General features: G+C 43.3%; 1 protein-coding gene across 1 annotated transcript in view; it reads left to right on the forward strand.

Moving 5' to 3' along the window:
- The window catches only part of KCNJ6 (potassium inwardly rectifying channel subfamily J member 6), a 260,779-nt gene that overhangs the window by 182,398 nt on the left and 63,515 nt on the right, over nucleotides 1-14,866 (forward strand). The window contains exon 3 of the mRNA XM_025987873.2: nucleotides 5,589-6,509. Coding sequence (XP_025843658.1) covers nucleotides 5,589-6,509 — 921 coding nt within the window. The remainder of the gene's footprint in view (nucleotides 1-5,588; nucleotides 6,510-14,866) is intronic.

The following is a 14,866-nucleotide window of genomic DNA, read 5'->3' on the forward strand; positions in this document are numbered from 1 at the left end:
TACCCGGTGCTGATCATAAGTGCACTCCTTAATCCCCATCACCTGTTTCCCCCATCACCCATCCACCTCCCCTCTGATGACTATCAGTATGTTCTCTATAGTTGAGTCTATCTTTCAGTTTGTCTTTCCTTTTTCCTTTGCTCATTTGTTTTATTCTTAAATTTCACATATGACTGAAATCATGGTATTTGTCTTTCTCTGACCTATTTCACTTAGCATTATACTCTCTAGCTCCATCCATGTCACTGCAAATGACAAGATTTCATTCTTTTTTATAGCCAAGTAATATTTTATTGTATATGTATGATGCCTCTTCTTTATCCATTCATCATTTGGTGGATATCATCAAATAGGTCATTTTTAATGGGGAAGAAACCATAATTCCATGCCATGAAGGGTCTTCCTGAACAATATATGCTGATTTAAATGCACTAAGAGGATCTCATCTTTCCCTTTCTCTTGCATCTTATAACAGCTGCTTGAGATCTCCAGGCCTCCCACACTCCTTTCTCTTCTGGAGGCTGGTAGGCCAGTCCCAGGGACAGCTGACTAGCTTTGTCCTGTGGATCCTGCCCCTCACTCCACCCCCTATGACATCTGAATTCCCACTGCTGCTCTTCCAATAGTGGGGATTTAGTTATATTTTCTCAGATTCCTTAAATCACACACTAGAAGGGCCTCAACGTTTTGTCTGAAAATTCCTTTTTTCTTTTTTATTATAAAAGTGATGTAAACTCAGTCTAGAAAATTTGGAAAAACGAAAATATATATTTTTTTAATTTAAAGGACCCATTAGCCACCCACTCAGAGTTAACCCTCTTAACATCTATGTACATGGCCTTCAAACTTTTGATTTTTGCACATGCGTTTGAGATCTCGCCTGCTTTCTTGTTGGGTTTTCCGAAAGGTGTTAATTCTTCAAGTACTTTTCAAACATTTCCCTAGTCAGTGGAAGCATCACCCAAAGAATTCATATGTAATTTGACATGTAACAATTCCCCATCAGGAGAACATTTATACTGGCCGGGGCAGCCTTCCTTGGAGAGACACTGCACCCGAAATTCAACAGCACAATCCCAGTGATTCAGGGATCAGGTCCTTTCCAGCATGTGGCTCTATCTCTTGCTATTATTTCTTTCCAGTTAAATTTCAACACTAGGCTACTTTGCACCTTAGCTTATTTTATGTCAATTGATCACTTTTCTAAAAAAAGAGAGGGGGGAAAAAGAGAGAGTGAGAGGGATTAAAAAAAAAGAAGAAGAAAACAGCTGGCTTTATCACACAGACCCACATTTACTTAAAGCCAAAATGCAATAAAGCAACTCATGAAAGAAATCACTGGGATGCTCGGCGTGGCTCTTGCTGTCCTCTTGCCCACCGTCCAGCACTGCACAGACAGCAGAGAGTTCCTCTACATTCTCACTGCTCAAGTCACCTGCATGACCCTGCACAAGGAGCAGCACATGTGGCCAGTGGGTCTGACCATGTGACCGTTGTGTGTGCAACAGCCTGGGTTGGGGGCCCAGAGCCAGTTTCTGAGTAGTGGAGGGGGCGAGGAGTCATTAGTGTAGAAGGCTGTGCAGGATTCCAGCGAGAAATGTCAGCTTTCCCAAGTGCAGCTGCTGAGCAGCTCAAAATGCTCTTGCAAATGTAATTCAGATCACCCCACAAATCCACACCTGGGATTCCAGGCACGAAAGGAATGTTAAGAACCATCATTAACGTTCCTTTCTGTAGTTCCCTTATACGCATTTGCATTCGTGCTGAGGGTTGCTGAGCCTCGCTCCCTGGCTGAGACCTGGGAAGCCACATCCCCTGTCCAGGGTTTCCTCCCATTGCTCTGGGGGCTGGGTCCCCTTCTGCACACTCCCTTCCCCCTCCTCATTGGCCTCACTCTTCCTGCCTCTTGGGACTCCTACTCCAGTGGCTTCTGCTCCCCCAGTCTTTTCACTGACTTTTTGGGTTTCTCTCAATCCTCTGCCTGCCCCTGCCCCGGCCCCTGCCCCAGAGGCAGTTAAGCAGGATGTCCAGCCTTACCTCCCACTCACTGCCCAGAGGAAACATTCTCCTCTCTCCTCTTTCAATCTCTGGCTGGGCCTAAGCATTAAACCAACACAGAATCCCAGGAGAAAAGCATACACATGTCCATGGGAGCCTAACTAAAGAATACAGATAGAGGGGACCAGAACAGGAAACTTTCACACATTTAGACAAAGAAACAACCAATATGTGAAGAATTGGCAAGACAAAAGGGTCTGGACCATGGGTAATAGATGGTGAAGAAATGACTGGGAAGATGTGGGTTAGTTTAACAAGGTTTGTTTATACAGTCTTCTCAGCCCCAAATTCCCTGTCTCTGGTGATGAATGTCTTCCATCTTCTTGGTACAGGAAGGGGACCTTTCACGTCAGAGATTTATCTCCAGCTTTCAGGAGAATGGGGAGGGGGGTCAGGGTGTCTTCTTGCACTAGCTGTTTTGTAACTTTAATTCAAAACAATTAATATGCCAAAGTGGTATGTTTTAGGGGTGACATATTCTGAACCCCATCACCATCTTTCCATGGATACCCTTTGCCCGCGGCCACTGCCTCATTCACAGGGACACTTTATCTACAGGAACATCTCGTCTACAGGGACACCTTAGAGGCCACCTTCCCACTTCACTCCCCAGGAGGCTTGGCTTTCTTTGTTTGATTCCATTTTTATTTGTTTTTAAAAGACACTTAAGTAGTATATGCGTTGACACTTTCTCCTACACCAAACCCAAGCATTCGATTAACCACATGCTGGTTCATCATAGACGCCATACTCAAAAACTCCATCTTGACTTCTCTCCCTGCTCTTCCCCAAGCCAGTCCCCCACCCAGTGATGCTTCTTTCTGCTTCTCCATGTCAGTATTATTGCCCATAAAATGAGAGAGAAGGCTGTTTGATAATAGACACAAAATATATAACGGCTCAAACACGATCTTCTTCTTTCTTGTTTCTAGTCAAATGGCAGTTCTTTGCCATCAGCTTGGGACCCAGGCCCTCAACCACATTCTGATTCCACCATCATCCTAGAAGGGTCAGGGGCATAAGAGGGGGCACATCCTCTATTTAAGGCCTTGGACCAGAAAGACATACCAGCTCCAGACGGGCCAGGACTCTGCACTGGCTGTCCCCAATGCAAAGGAAACTGGGAAATGTGGCCCAGTCCTGAGCTAAAAAAAAAAAAAAAAAAAAAGAGGAAAAAACAATAATGAAGAAAGAATTTGAGGATCAACTGGCAGGCTCCCAGGACTATCCAGAGCACTTGCCTCTACTCACTCATTAACCGATCAGACAGGTTCCTCCAGGTCAGGATAAATGCCTGGATTTGAAGGCTACAGTCAAGCCAGAAAAAGCAAGAAAACAGCTTCAAATTAGGGAGCAGGAGGAGGGTCATGTATTTCCTCTGTGAGATTTGGAAGTGTGAAATATCACTGAAGACTGTTAAGAGTCAGCAAATCTGACAAGCCCTCTTCTTTGGGTTGGAGGGATGGAGGGACTGAGGGACACAAGGGTTCGGGGTGGCTCTGTATGGTCGGAGAGCTTACCATCCTGGTCAAGGTAAAACCAGGCATACGCCAGGTCCACTTGGGCCCCTATGTCCTGCAATCAAAGCCTCCCCACCCTGGTGGGGTTGAGCCCAGAGTTCATCCCACATGAAGTCATATTTAGAGACTCCCAATCAGGGCAAAATTAGAAGAGCTCAGGCATGCCCACTCTGGGACACACACATCCCTGCTACCCAGGGGCACTGGCCTCTGCTTCCATCCAGAGCCCCAAACACCTCCTTCCCAGGCTGCCCTCAGCTGCTTCCCTTTGACTCCTGTCCTCTTTCTTTGTTGCAAAAAGAAAAAGAACAAGCAAAGTTTCTCTTTTACAAATGAAGGCTATTGAGGGCAGTGATCTAAAAGTACAAGTTGTCAAACCAAACAGCAGGTTCTGCAGACTAGATGTTGTCTCTTCCTTGTGTTAAAATATAAAAACAGATCTATGGGATTGATTTTTAAAGAAACTAACCAACCATGAACAAGGTTAATCTATAAGTGAAGTTGGTACCACTCAGGTCCTCTCCACAACTATTTTCTTATTCAGGAAATGTTTTCTCAACAGACTATGTTACTCCTTTAACCCAGGGGAACACGCAGTTACTACCGCAGAGAAAATGCACGGCGGAGTCAAAGACTCAGAATGAAAGCCTGAGGAAAGAAACGGCTTATAAAACTTTTAGAAAGCTTTAAAATTATTGACTGAACAAGTAGTTTCATCCAGTGGCTTATGTGTTTACTAGCAGTGTCATTTCCAAGTTTCCCTTTGCACTCAGATTCTAGAAGAGTTTTCCTAATGCACTGTTAGCTAATGACTGTACCAATGCATGAGTCATGAAGGCCGTCGGGAAGGAAATAACCACAAGCCAAAACTGCAGATGTTACATGTTGAGGCAGAAACCAAATAAAACGTGTAACACATAGAAAGAGAGAGAACATTTCCCCCACACCTTTTTTTTTTTTTTAACCTTGGAATTAAATCAACCATTAGAGTGTAATGCAAGTGTGCTTACCGACAAAAGCCAGAATTTTCATCTTTCGGCTCTGAAGTTCCAGTAACAATTTAAAGAGCTCATTCAAGATTCTTGCCCTAAATATAAGGAGAGTACTATCACAGGCATAATTTAATACAATGGAACATTTATTACATATCTGTTCCATGCAGGCACAGAGCACATACGTGGTTTCGTTCAACTTTGTAACAACCCATTTTGTAAATGTGGAAACTCAAGTTCCATGAATCCGGATGGTATATTAGGTGGCCATAACAGAATACCAGAGAGGGGGCGTGGGGCTGGAGGTTTAAAATTAAGACGCTGGCAGGATTCCTTTCTGGCCACCTTGCTTGAGTTGGAAGACTTCTCTTCCTGATTTGCGGATAGTCACCTTCTCACTGTGTCCTTACGTAGCCTTCCCTGGTTCACACCCCTCATGTCTCTTCTTCTTCTTATAAGGACACCAGTTCTATTAGGGCTCCATTCTTACTGTTAGTTATCTCCTTAAAGGCCCTATGTCCAAATATAATCACATTGGGGGTTAGGTCTTCCACACGGATCGGTAGGGCAGGCCCAATTCAGCCCATAACGGATAGCAAGTCCAAGAGCCCACAATTGCTAAGTGACAGAACCAAGACTGTCTGAATTGAAACATTTCTTTATCCAGCCTGTGCTGCCTCTCCCATGTGATGGCATCTCAGATAGAGTGGGAAGACATCCCACGTGGGGGCTGACTCTTAGGACTTGCTGGAGGGAGACAGTTTCACAGCACTCAGCTCTGTCCCAGTGGAAAGGGTGGGGAAGTATCCGCACGAGCTACATTACAGGGCACAGGAGTCCAAGTCAACTAAAGGATCACCCAAAGATGCCCAATAAAAAATGACATCATCTATTCTGTTAAAGGCTACACAAATGCTATTTGGTTTCACTACCATATACCATACACAGTGTGGTTTCCGTGATCCCCAAAGAACCAGTATGTCATTCCATTTTTCTTTTCTTTCCTCCAAACTACCAGCTAACGTCCTGGAGGGCGACTCCATGGATCAGGATGTTGAGAGCCCTGTGGCCATCCACCAGCCAAAGTTGCCTAAGCAGGCCAGGGACGACCTGCCAAGACACATCAGCCGAGACCGGACCAAAAGGAAAATCCAGAGGTACGTGCGGAAAGATGGAAAATGCAATGTCCATCACGGCAATGTGAGGGAGACCTACCGCTACCTGACGGATATCTTCACCACCTTAGTAGATCTCAAGTGGAGATTCAATCTGTTGATTTTCGTCATGGTTTACACAGTGACATGGCTCTTTTTTGGGATGATCTGGTGGCTAATTGCATACATCCGAGGAGATATGGACCACATAGAGGACCCCTCGTGGACTCCCTGTGTCACCAACCTCAATGGGTTCGTCTCTGCTTTTTTATTCTCAATAGAGACAGAAACCACCATCGGTTATGGCTACCGAGTCATCACGGACAAGTGCCCAGAGGGAATTATTCTCCTCTTAATCCAATCCGTGCTGGGGTCCATTGTCAATGCATTCATGGTGGGATGCATGTTTGTAAAAATATCGCAACCCAAGAAGAGGGCAGAGACCCTGGTTTTTTCCACCCATGCAGTGATCTCCATGCGGGATGGGAAACTGTGCCTGATGTTCCGAGTAGGGGATCTCAGGAATTCCCACATTGTGGAGGCTTCCATCCGAGCCAAGTTGATCAAGTCCAAACAGACCTCAGAGGGTGAGTTCATCCCCTTGAACCAAACAGATATCAATGTAGGGTATTACACCGGGGATGACCGTCTGTTTCTGGTATCACCACTCATCATCAGCCACGAAATTAACCAACAGAGTCCTTTCTGGGAGATCTCCAAAGCCCAGCTGCCCAAAGAGGAACTGGAAATTGTTGTCATCCTAGAAGGAATGGTGGAAGCTACAGGTAAGGTGTGCTCCATCCTGGGGTATCTGTGGATCAAGGCTCATTTTAAACTGGACCTGACATACTTATTTATGACAAAATATGAAAACTTGAATTTCACTTGCTATTGACTCCATCCCCTTGTTTCATGAGAGAATATGCCTGTGTGTCCTATAACCTTAGCATACCCACCAAGAAGTCTACCCATTTAACTTTTTAAAAGCCTTTGGAAAATAAACCAGTAAACAATTTTTCAAAGGCACCACTTGCTGTATTTTAAATTTCCAAATATTTCCTTAAATTAAGATCTTATCTGTCTCCAAAGCATTTTTTAGGTGGCTCTAAAACACTGGTTAATTTAAATACTTGAGGTTATTTATTGGCAAGCCCGAGGAAAAAGTTAAGCCTTTCCAAGGAAACCTGACAAATTGCTTTAATAACAATGCAATTTCACCCCTTCTTTGGAAGCCATTTGCAAGACTCATAGCACTGGCTCTTCTTTTATATCAGGCGGGTAAGGTGTCTTTCCACATACTCTACCTGCTGAGCCCCCAGTTGACCTAATATTGCAGACCCAGTAAATAATTCTAGCAGGAAAGGAAAAAAAATTGAAGATCCATTCATCACAATCCTATCGACCCTTCTGCTGTTGATGGCTGATCATTGGTGTGTTCTCGGGAAAATGATCTGTCCTCAAAATAGAGAAACGGTCTGGTTTTTTTTTGAGGTCTTGACTCATAACCCAACTTTACATGTGTTATACATCCCAACAGCAAAGCATGTCCTGCCCATATTAGTTGGTAACATTCTATAAAATACAGCCCTACATTCTGACTTAAGTTAAGAACATTGACCCCCACACACACAGGAAAAGTATAAATTGGAACCCAAATTCATTATTTTCTTTCCTGTTCTTTGGAGTTACCAATATTAGACTTAAAATCCTCTTTCGAGGTGCAAGCTTCCCTTCTGTGCTTTGAAGTCTACAACCTGACGCCGGAGGTTCATCTATTTAATCTGAAATGCACAGCCAACAGCCTGGCCCCAGATGCTTCTTCAACCCATATCCTGATCTCGGTCATCCCATGAAAGTTGTTGGTCCCATGTTTCCACTTCCCTGTACCTAACAGGCGAAGTCATAACCTCTAACCAACTTCTCTTCGAGTGGTGGCAATTTTTGCAGTAGGTTTTATTAAATGCAGCAAACAATGAAAATGTGAGTAAAAGTCTTTGTATGGAGCTCAGTGATTGGCATGTGCTCCTTCCCATAAAACAAAAGGAACATGGACCTGATTTGAAACGGCTTCAAAGGATAACAAAATAATGTATGAAATACTAAGAGCTGCTCTGGTGAACAGGGCTGTCAGTACCCAGAGCCTGACTTTGCAATGACTGTGCAGGGGGTGGAGGAAGAAGAGTGAGGAGAAAAGAGGGGAGGAAAGAAGAGAGGAAACAGTCCAAACCGGGAGCTCTGTCTTTTTCTCAGAGACCAGAAACTTCTCCCACCTTGGTGGGAGCGCAGGGACTCTGGATCCCCCTAGTGGTGGCCACGGTGGTACAGCCGCTGGCAGCATAAACTGACCACTCATTGATGCGGTTTTAATATTAGATTTCTCACTATCAACTGTCTCAGTAGGACAAGAGGGAGGCGAGCCGACCAACATTCTTAGCATTGTATCTCTGAGTTCAAGGTGCGAAAGCCACTGGAGATGTACCCTCTGGTTATTGGTGTTAATCTGAGCTTCAAATTGCACGAGCTGAGCTTCGTGTTCCCTCAAACCAAAGTCCAGTCTCAAAAAATAAATGAATCCAGAATAAGCAAATTATCTTTGTAATGTCCCTGAGCTAGAATTCTCCTTGGGGCAGACCCTATCTTTCTGTGGACAGCTTGTTATGAGTGAGGCTTTCTAAAGGGAGGAACATTGCTTTCTTGGTAATTAACGGTGATGCCTGCCTCTGAGCACCCAGCAGACTTTCTTACTGCTTTCTTAGAGAAAACTTGGGAGTTGCCAGCAAAAAAAGAATCAAAAGACCCCTGATTCTGGGGGAAAGGCAACTACGGCAACTACTATTCATTTTTCTCAAAAAGAAATAGTTTTCTAATTTCTGTTAAGTGGAGGGAAGAGTGTTCTAGAAAGTTCTGCGTTTGTCTGGAAGCTGCATATGTCTTGATCTTTTCCTGATGGGATTCATACAGTTCAGTATTTCTCAGTACATCTGATCTCTTAAATTTCGGAGGGATGCTTTTTCTTTGTGAATGAAGAGCACAAATGGGATTTATAGGTACTAAACAGGCCCTCGAGGGATGAGGGAGGGGAATGCTTCAAGGAGTCAAAGCCACAGGAAGAAAATAAATGTGGGCCGAATGCACATCAAGGAAAACAAATTCACAAGGATCTAATTATTCGTTGTAGGGCTAGATGAGAAACCAGAAGCCTTGAAAGCAGCAAGCTGACACGTCCATTTTATTCATTCCTTTCAAAAATGTCTTAGTTGACCTTAAACCACTCTCAGTGATCCCAATTGGCAGGCATCATCCAGGGATGAGCCCCACACCGCAACCCCACCACAGTGCTCTCTTCCTGTCATATATGTTTTGGTTACGCAGTGATCCCAATATGGTGTTTTGTGGAAATCTGTGCTATCCTGCAGGAAGCTGAGGATCCACCAGGGTCCTTCTGCTGAGCACCTGGGCCTAGTTCAGGCCAGTTGGTGTTCCGTTGACGCGTTATATTTTCATACCACGTGCAGCAAGTGTGCTTTGTCACAATCACTTAGAGTGGTACTTAGAGGCACGTTTTTAGGAAATGAAAGTAAGCTCACTGAAGGCAGGAGGTTGTCTTGCCCAACTCTGGTGCCCTGCGGGTCCCGGTCATGGTCCTCCATTTGATAAAAGCCAGACTTAACACCCATGAAAGACAGACCCACATCCTTGGTGGATGGCTTCAGCCTGGTCCAGCTCAGAGTCAGAGGGATATGCACGGTGACCTCTCAAGAACCTTTCAGTCATGTGATTCTATTTTTGAAAACGAATCAAACCCTGGAAAATTCTGACACGAGCCACCCAGACATCTGGGAACTGGCCGTGTCTCATCCTGCGAATATATTTTTAAAGGGGGCCCTTTATGTTCCTGACACATGGGCAATTTTGAGATAGTGATGTTTACAGAAGGGTTCACAGCTACGTAAACAAACATGCTCAGCAGCTGTGGCAAATGTGCTTTAAAATAGTAAAGCATTCATATAGACTGTTATTTATAGAGGACAAATTGGCCTGGAGGCTAGATGACAGCTACACAGAGCTGGGCCCGTTGCCAGCCAGCTCCTCACTATAGCCTTTCTGATTGATGAACTTCCATATTTACCCCCAACGATTATGCAACTGTGACAAGCAGCCCTTTCCAACACCTCTGCAAATGTGCCTGGGTAGTTAGGATGAACCCCCATTAAGCGTTTTTTTTTTTAATTTTTTATTATGAAAATCAAAAAATTTATATAAGAGTAGACCAAATAGTATAATTAACTCCCATGTAGCCATCATTCAATTTCTAGAATTGTCGATTCACAGCCAAACTTGTTCAATCTCTACCACGACGCACTAACCGCCCCCGGCATCAGATCGTTTTATCTACACGTCTTTCCATGTGTGTTTCTAAAAGACAAGGACTCCAAAACATAACCAGAACACTGCTGTGGCACCTAAAGTACTTAGTGATCATTCCCTAAGATCCAATATCTAGATGTTCCAACTTCTAGTTGTCTCACACATGTCTTTTCTTATTGTTTTCAAATCTGCTGGTTTGAATCAGGATCCAGATGAGGCTCACATGCTGTGATGGGTGGGGGGGTGGATCGAGCCTCTTTATCTATGAGCTCCACCTCCATCCCCTCCATCCCTCATCCCTGGAACGTTGTTCCTTCAACGCTATCTCAAAGAAGAGAACTTCTGGAAAATTTAAACACTGCAAGAAAACTAGGGAAAATGGAGGATGGGAGGATATCAGTCAGATATACTAACACTATAGATGAGGAAAAAGGGCTGACAGCCCAGCAGTGGGTATCTGTGGGTTACCGAGGAGGAGGGGAGTGTACATCAGAAGCCCAGGAAGGCAAACCAGAAGTGGGTGTGACAAACCAGAAGCCAGAAAGGGAAGCAGCAGAGGGTGAATGGGAAGGAGTTTCCATCCTTCACTACAGGAAAACTCAGTTCTGTCTCCAGAGAAACGTGCACGTGGAGAGGGGTTTTGTCACCAAAAATCACACCACAGATCATAGGAGTTTTGAGTTGGAAGGCATCGTCACCCAGCTCTTACTTTACAGATGAGGAAATGGAGGCTTACGTAAGAGTCGCTAGGGAGACTAGGGACCTGGCTAAGGTCAAATGGCCTCTGGGAGAGTAGGAATTTGAAACCCAAGATCACTGACGTTTGCAGCCTCCAGGTCCAGTGGTCTTTGCATGGTGAATGCTGTTGGTGTGTGAGGTACTATGCTGAACGAACTAAGTCCATCAGAGAAAGACAATTATCATATGGTTTCACTTACATGTGGAATATAAGAAACAGCACAGAAGACCATAGGGGAAGGATGGGAAAACCTGAATGGGAAAACATCAGAGAAAGAAAAAAACCATGAGAGACTCTTAACTCTAGGAAACAAACAGAGGGTCGCTGGAGGGGAGGGGGCAGCAAGATGGGGTAACTGGGTGATGGGCGTGAAGGAGCACATTATGTGAGGATCACTGGGTCTTAAACAAACTGATAAATTATTGAACACCGTGTCTGAGACTAATGATGTACTATATGTTGGCTAATTGAATTTAACTTTTGTAAAAAAAAAAAAAAAAAAGGATTCAATAGAGAAGTACACCCAAAGAAAATGAGTGTTTAGGGTAGAAACAGGCTGGTGTCTCTTTTCCCCTACTAGTAGTTCCTCTTTTTCTTTTTTTTTTTTTTTAAAGATTTTATTTATTCATTCATGAGAGACACACAACAGAGAGAGAAAAAGGCAGAGACACAGGCAGAGGGAGAAGCAGGGCTCCATGCAGGGAGGGAGCCTGATGTGGGTCTCCAGGATCAGGCCCTGGACTGAAGGCGGCGCTAAACCGCTGAGCCATCTGGGCTGCCCTCTTCTTTTTTTTTTTTTTTCTTATAAATTTTTATTTATTTATGATAGTCACAGAGAGAGAGAGAGAGAGGCAGAGACACAGGCAGAGGGAGAAGCAGGCTCCATGCATCGGGAGCCCGACGTGGGATTCGATCCCGGGTCTCCAGGATCATACCCTGGGCCAAAGGCAGGCGCCGAACCGCTGCACCACGCAGGGATCCCCCTCTTCTTTTTCTTTAAGGTGTCTCCGTTGGTCTCCAATGTTGCTGGTTCATTTTAAAACTCTCTATGTATTCACATGAATTTTTAATAGCCATATATTAAAATGAAATGTGCCGTACAACGGTTCTGAAGTCTAAATCAAGTAAGCAGTGTCTACACAAATACCCCTGGAAGAATATTACATTCCATCACATCTGATTTCCAAATATCATTTTTCTTTGCTGTGACCAAAATGCCACTTCACTATAATAGAGGAGAATATGAGATCACAGATTTTGAAAAGGTGGCATTTCGCAGATAAGATGGTGGGGTGTTAGCATTACAGTACTCTTAAGCTATTTCTAGTAATGATATTTCATACCCATTACATTTTTCAAATCTATTTTCTCCTTTTGATAAGTTACTGCTAATCTCTCCATTGGCAAGTCATTATCTCAGGACTTACCCTTTTTGTCTTAAGAGTTATAACCCCAACTACCTAACCTGGGGAAAGAACTAATTGATGTGATCTGAAGTGTTAAGAACTTGGGGGGAACCCTCCTGGTAAATCTGTATAAAGAGAAATAAAAAAAGAACTTCAAGGACACATGAATTTATTTTTCCTAGGAAATCCATCATTCATCAACGTCAAGAAATCCAACTAGTCTTTTTTCCTTGAGCATTAGGTTCAAGTGATTTATTCGGAAGCTTCCTTCCAAAATGTCTACCTCAACATCCCAGTAGCATCATTGGTTGACTAAAAACTGATGATAATTGCTCCCCAAAAAGGGTAAACTTTTTGTGATCCTCAGCAATTTGAGGACACTGTGTGCTGGTTCACCAAATGTGCTAACAATCTGAGGCTGGATGCTATAGAGCACACTCAGGGTTTTAAGCTTTTCCAAAATCCCTCTAAAAGGAAGAATACTGTAACTCTGTTAATTATAACTCTGTTAAGTACTTCCTCTAATTTAGGAGGCATGTAAGGTCCCAAAATTTAAAAGGCAGTGCATGAAAGTGACCATATATTATTGTGATTGACAAAATAGTGGACAATTATAAAATTTTTCATTACCAAATTACTGATATCAGATAATCCATTGTTCTCCCTTTCCTAAATAGGCCATGAGGAGCTACTGAAAATGATGTCCCATAGAAGCCAATGATGGACACACAATATATACAATTTAGATTCAAACCGAAGAAAAAAATTGAATTAGCATCTAAAAGTTACCTCTGGCCCAGACTCTAAAGTCAATACTCATTTTGGAAAGAAAGAGCACTATTCAAATTAAGAGATGAGTGTCAAATAGTGTGAAGCCTCTAATTAGCTTACCCTTAAATACATGGAGCTTTATTATTTTTTAGGGTATTCCATAATATGAGTGGGGACAGCATGTTCTACTGGACAGTTTCTAATGGCCAGGAGAGAATCACTGGGGAGAACCATGTAAATTATTCACACACAAACACACACACTACACACTGAGCAAAACAGCCAGAGGTGTTTCTTCTCCAGTTAAGCATGCCCTTCCTCTTCGGTCTTAGACCAACCCACTTGCAAATTCTGTTTGTTGTCTTAATTGTTGAGTATGCCCCTTTTTTTTTTTTAATTTTTTTTTATTTTATTTATTTATGATAGTCATACAGAGAGAAAGAGAGAGAGGCAGAGACACAGGCAGAGGGAGAAGCAGGCTCCATGCACCGGGAGCCTGATGTGGGATTCGATCCCGGGTCTCCAGGATCGCGCCCTGGGCCAAAGGCAGGCGCCAAACTGCTGCGCCACCCAGGGATCCCGAGTATGCCCCTTTTTGAAAAGCCACTTCTCTCAGCTACAGCTAAGCTTAAGTGTTTCTTAATGTTGTCTATAGTGCCAGACCATCCTGGGTTCAAACCACAATTGCTCCATTCACTGGCTTCCTTAATCTCTCTATATTTCGAGATTTCTTCCACACCAAAATTGGAGCAATAATGGTATACGTACCTCACAGGTGACCTTTTGACTTCCTGATTCTGTGAAAGCAGATCATTTCTTCCCTCCATAGACTGCACAGGTGAAAGGCCACAGAGAGCAAAGCTTTGAGAGGATGGGAAGCCTGGTAGTTGAAAGGGCCAGTCCTGGAGAGTGGCTCCATTGTTTTCAAGGACCTTGCAGCTGATGCCTCGAGAGAATAACAAATGACCCTCTGAAGGCCCTCTGAATAGTCAAAACGGGCAAATGTTAACTTGTGATAGCCGGTTCAAGAAATGCATACTCACAACTGAGAGTAAATGCCAGCCTGGCCTCTGCCCCAGTTACTTACCATGAATTACAAATCGATGAGATGTGAATTAATGAGGATCACTGGACTCAGAAAAGACTTTGCATTCCTATAGATAGTAACATTTCATCATTATAATTTCTGCCCAAAGTGGACATGAATATAGATTATTCTCAGGTCTTCTAAGGCAACGGCTCAGTGAGGACAAGACCAATAGTCTGCATTTGAAAATAGTATTTCTATGTTCCCAGTTCTCCTCCTAGGTTTCTCATAAGAACTCTAAGGTATTGGGTGATGTCCCAATTTGGAGAGGGTAGTTTTATGCTATTAACTCAATTCAACTAAATTATATTGACTTACATAGTAATTCCTTAGAGATATTTCTGCTTTAAGTTATGGATATACTTCAACAAAGTGGAAAATCAGTTCACCCTTAAATGATGTGGGGGTTAGGGGCACTGACCACCCCCCCCACTACCATGCAGTTGAAAGTCCATGTATAATTTTGACTCCCCAAAACTTAACTATCTTACTGATTGATATCCTACTGCTGACCAGAAGCTTTACCAATAACATAGTTGATTTGTACACCCAATGTGTACATTATATGTAATATATACTGTATTCTTATGATAAAGTAAGCTAAAATAAAGAAAATCTTAAGGAAATCATAAGGAAGAGAAAATACATATACAGTACTATACTGTAAAAAAATCCACATATAAGTGGACCCACATTGTTCAAACCTGTGTTGTTCAGGGATCAAATGTAAATAGTAATTTCTGTATAGCCAACTCCACTGTTCTTTACTGA

The sequence above is a fragment of the Vulpes vulpes genome, chromosome 15 (assembly GCF_048418805.1).
Source record: "Vulpes vulpes isolate BD-2025 chromosome 15, VulVul3, whole genome shotgun sequence".
NCBI lineage: Eukaryota > Metazoa > Chordata > Mammalia > Carnivora > Canidae > Vulpes > Vulpes vulpes.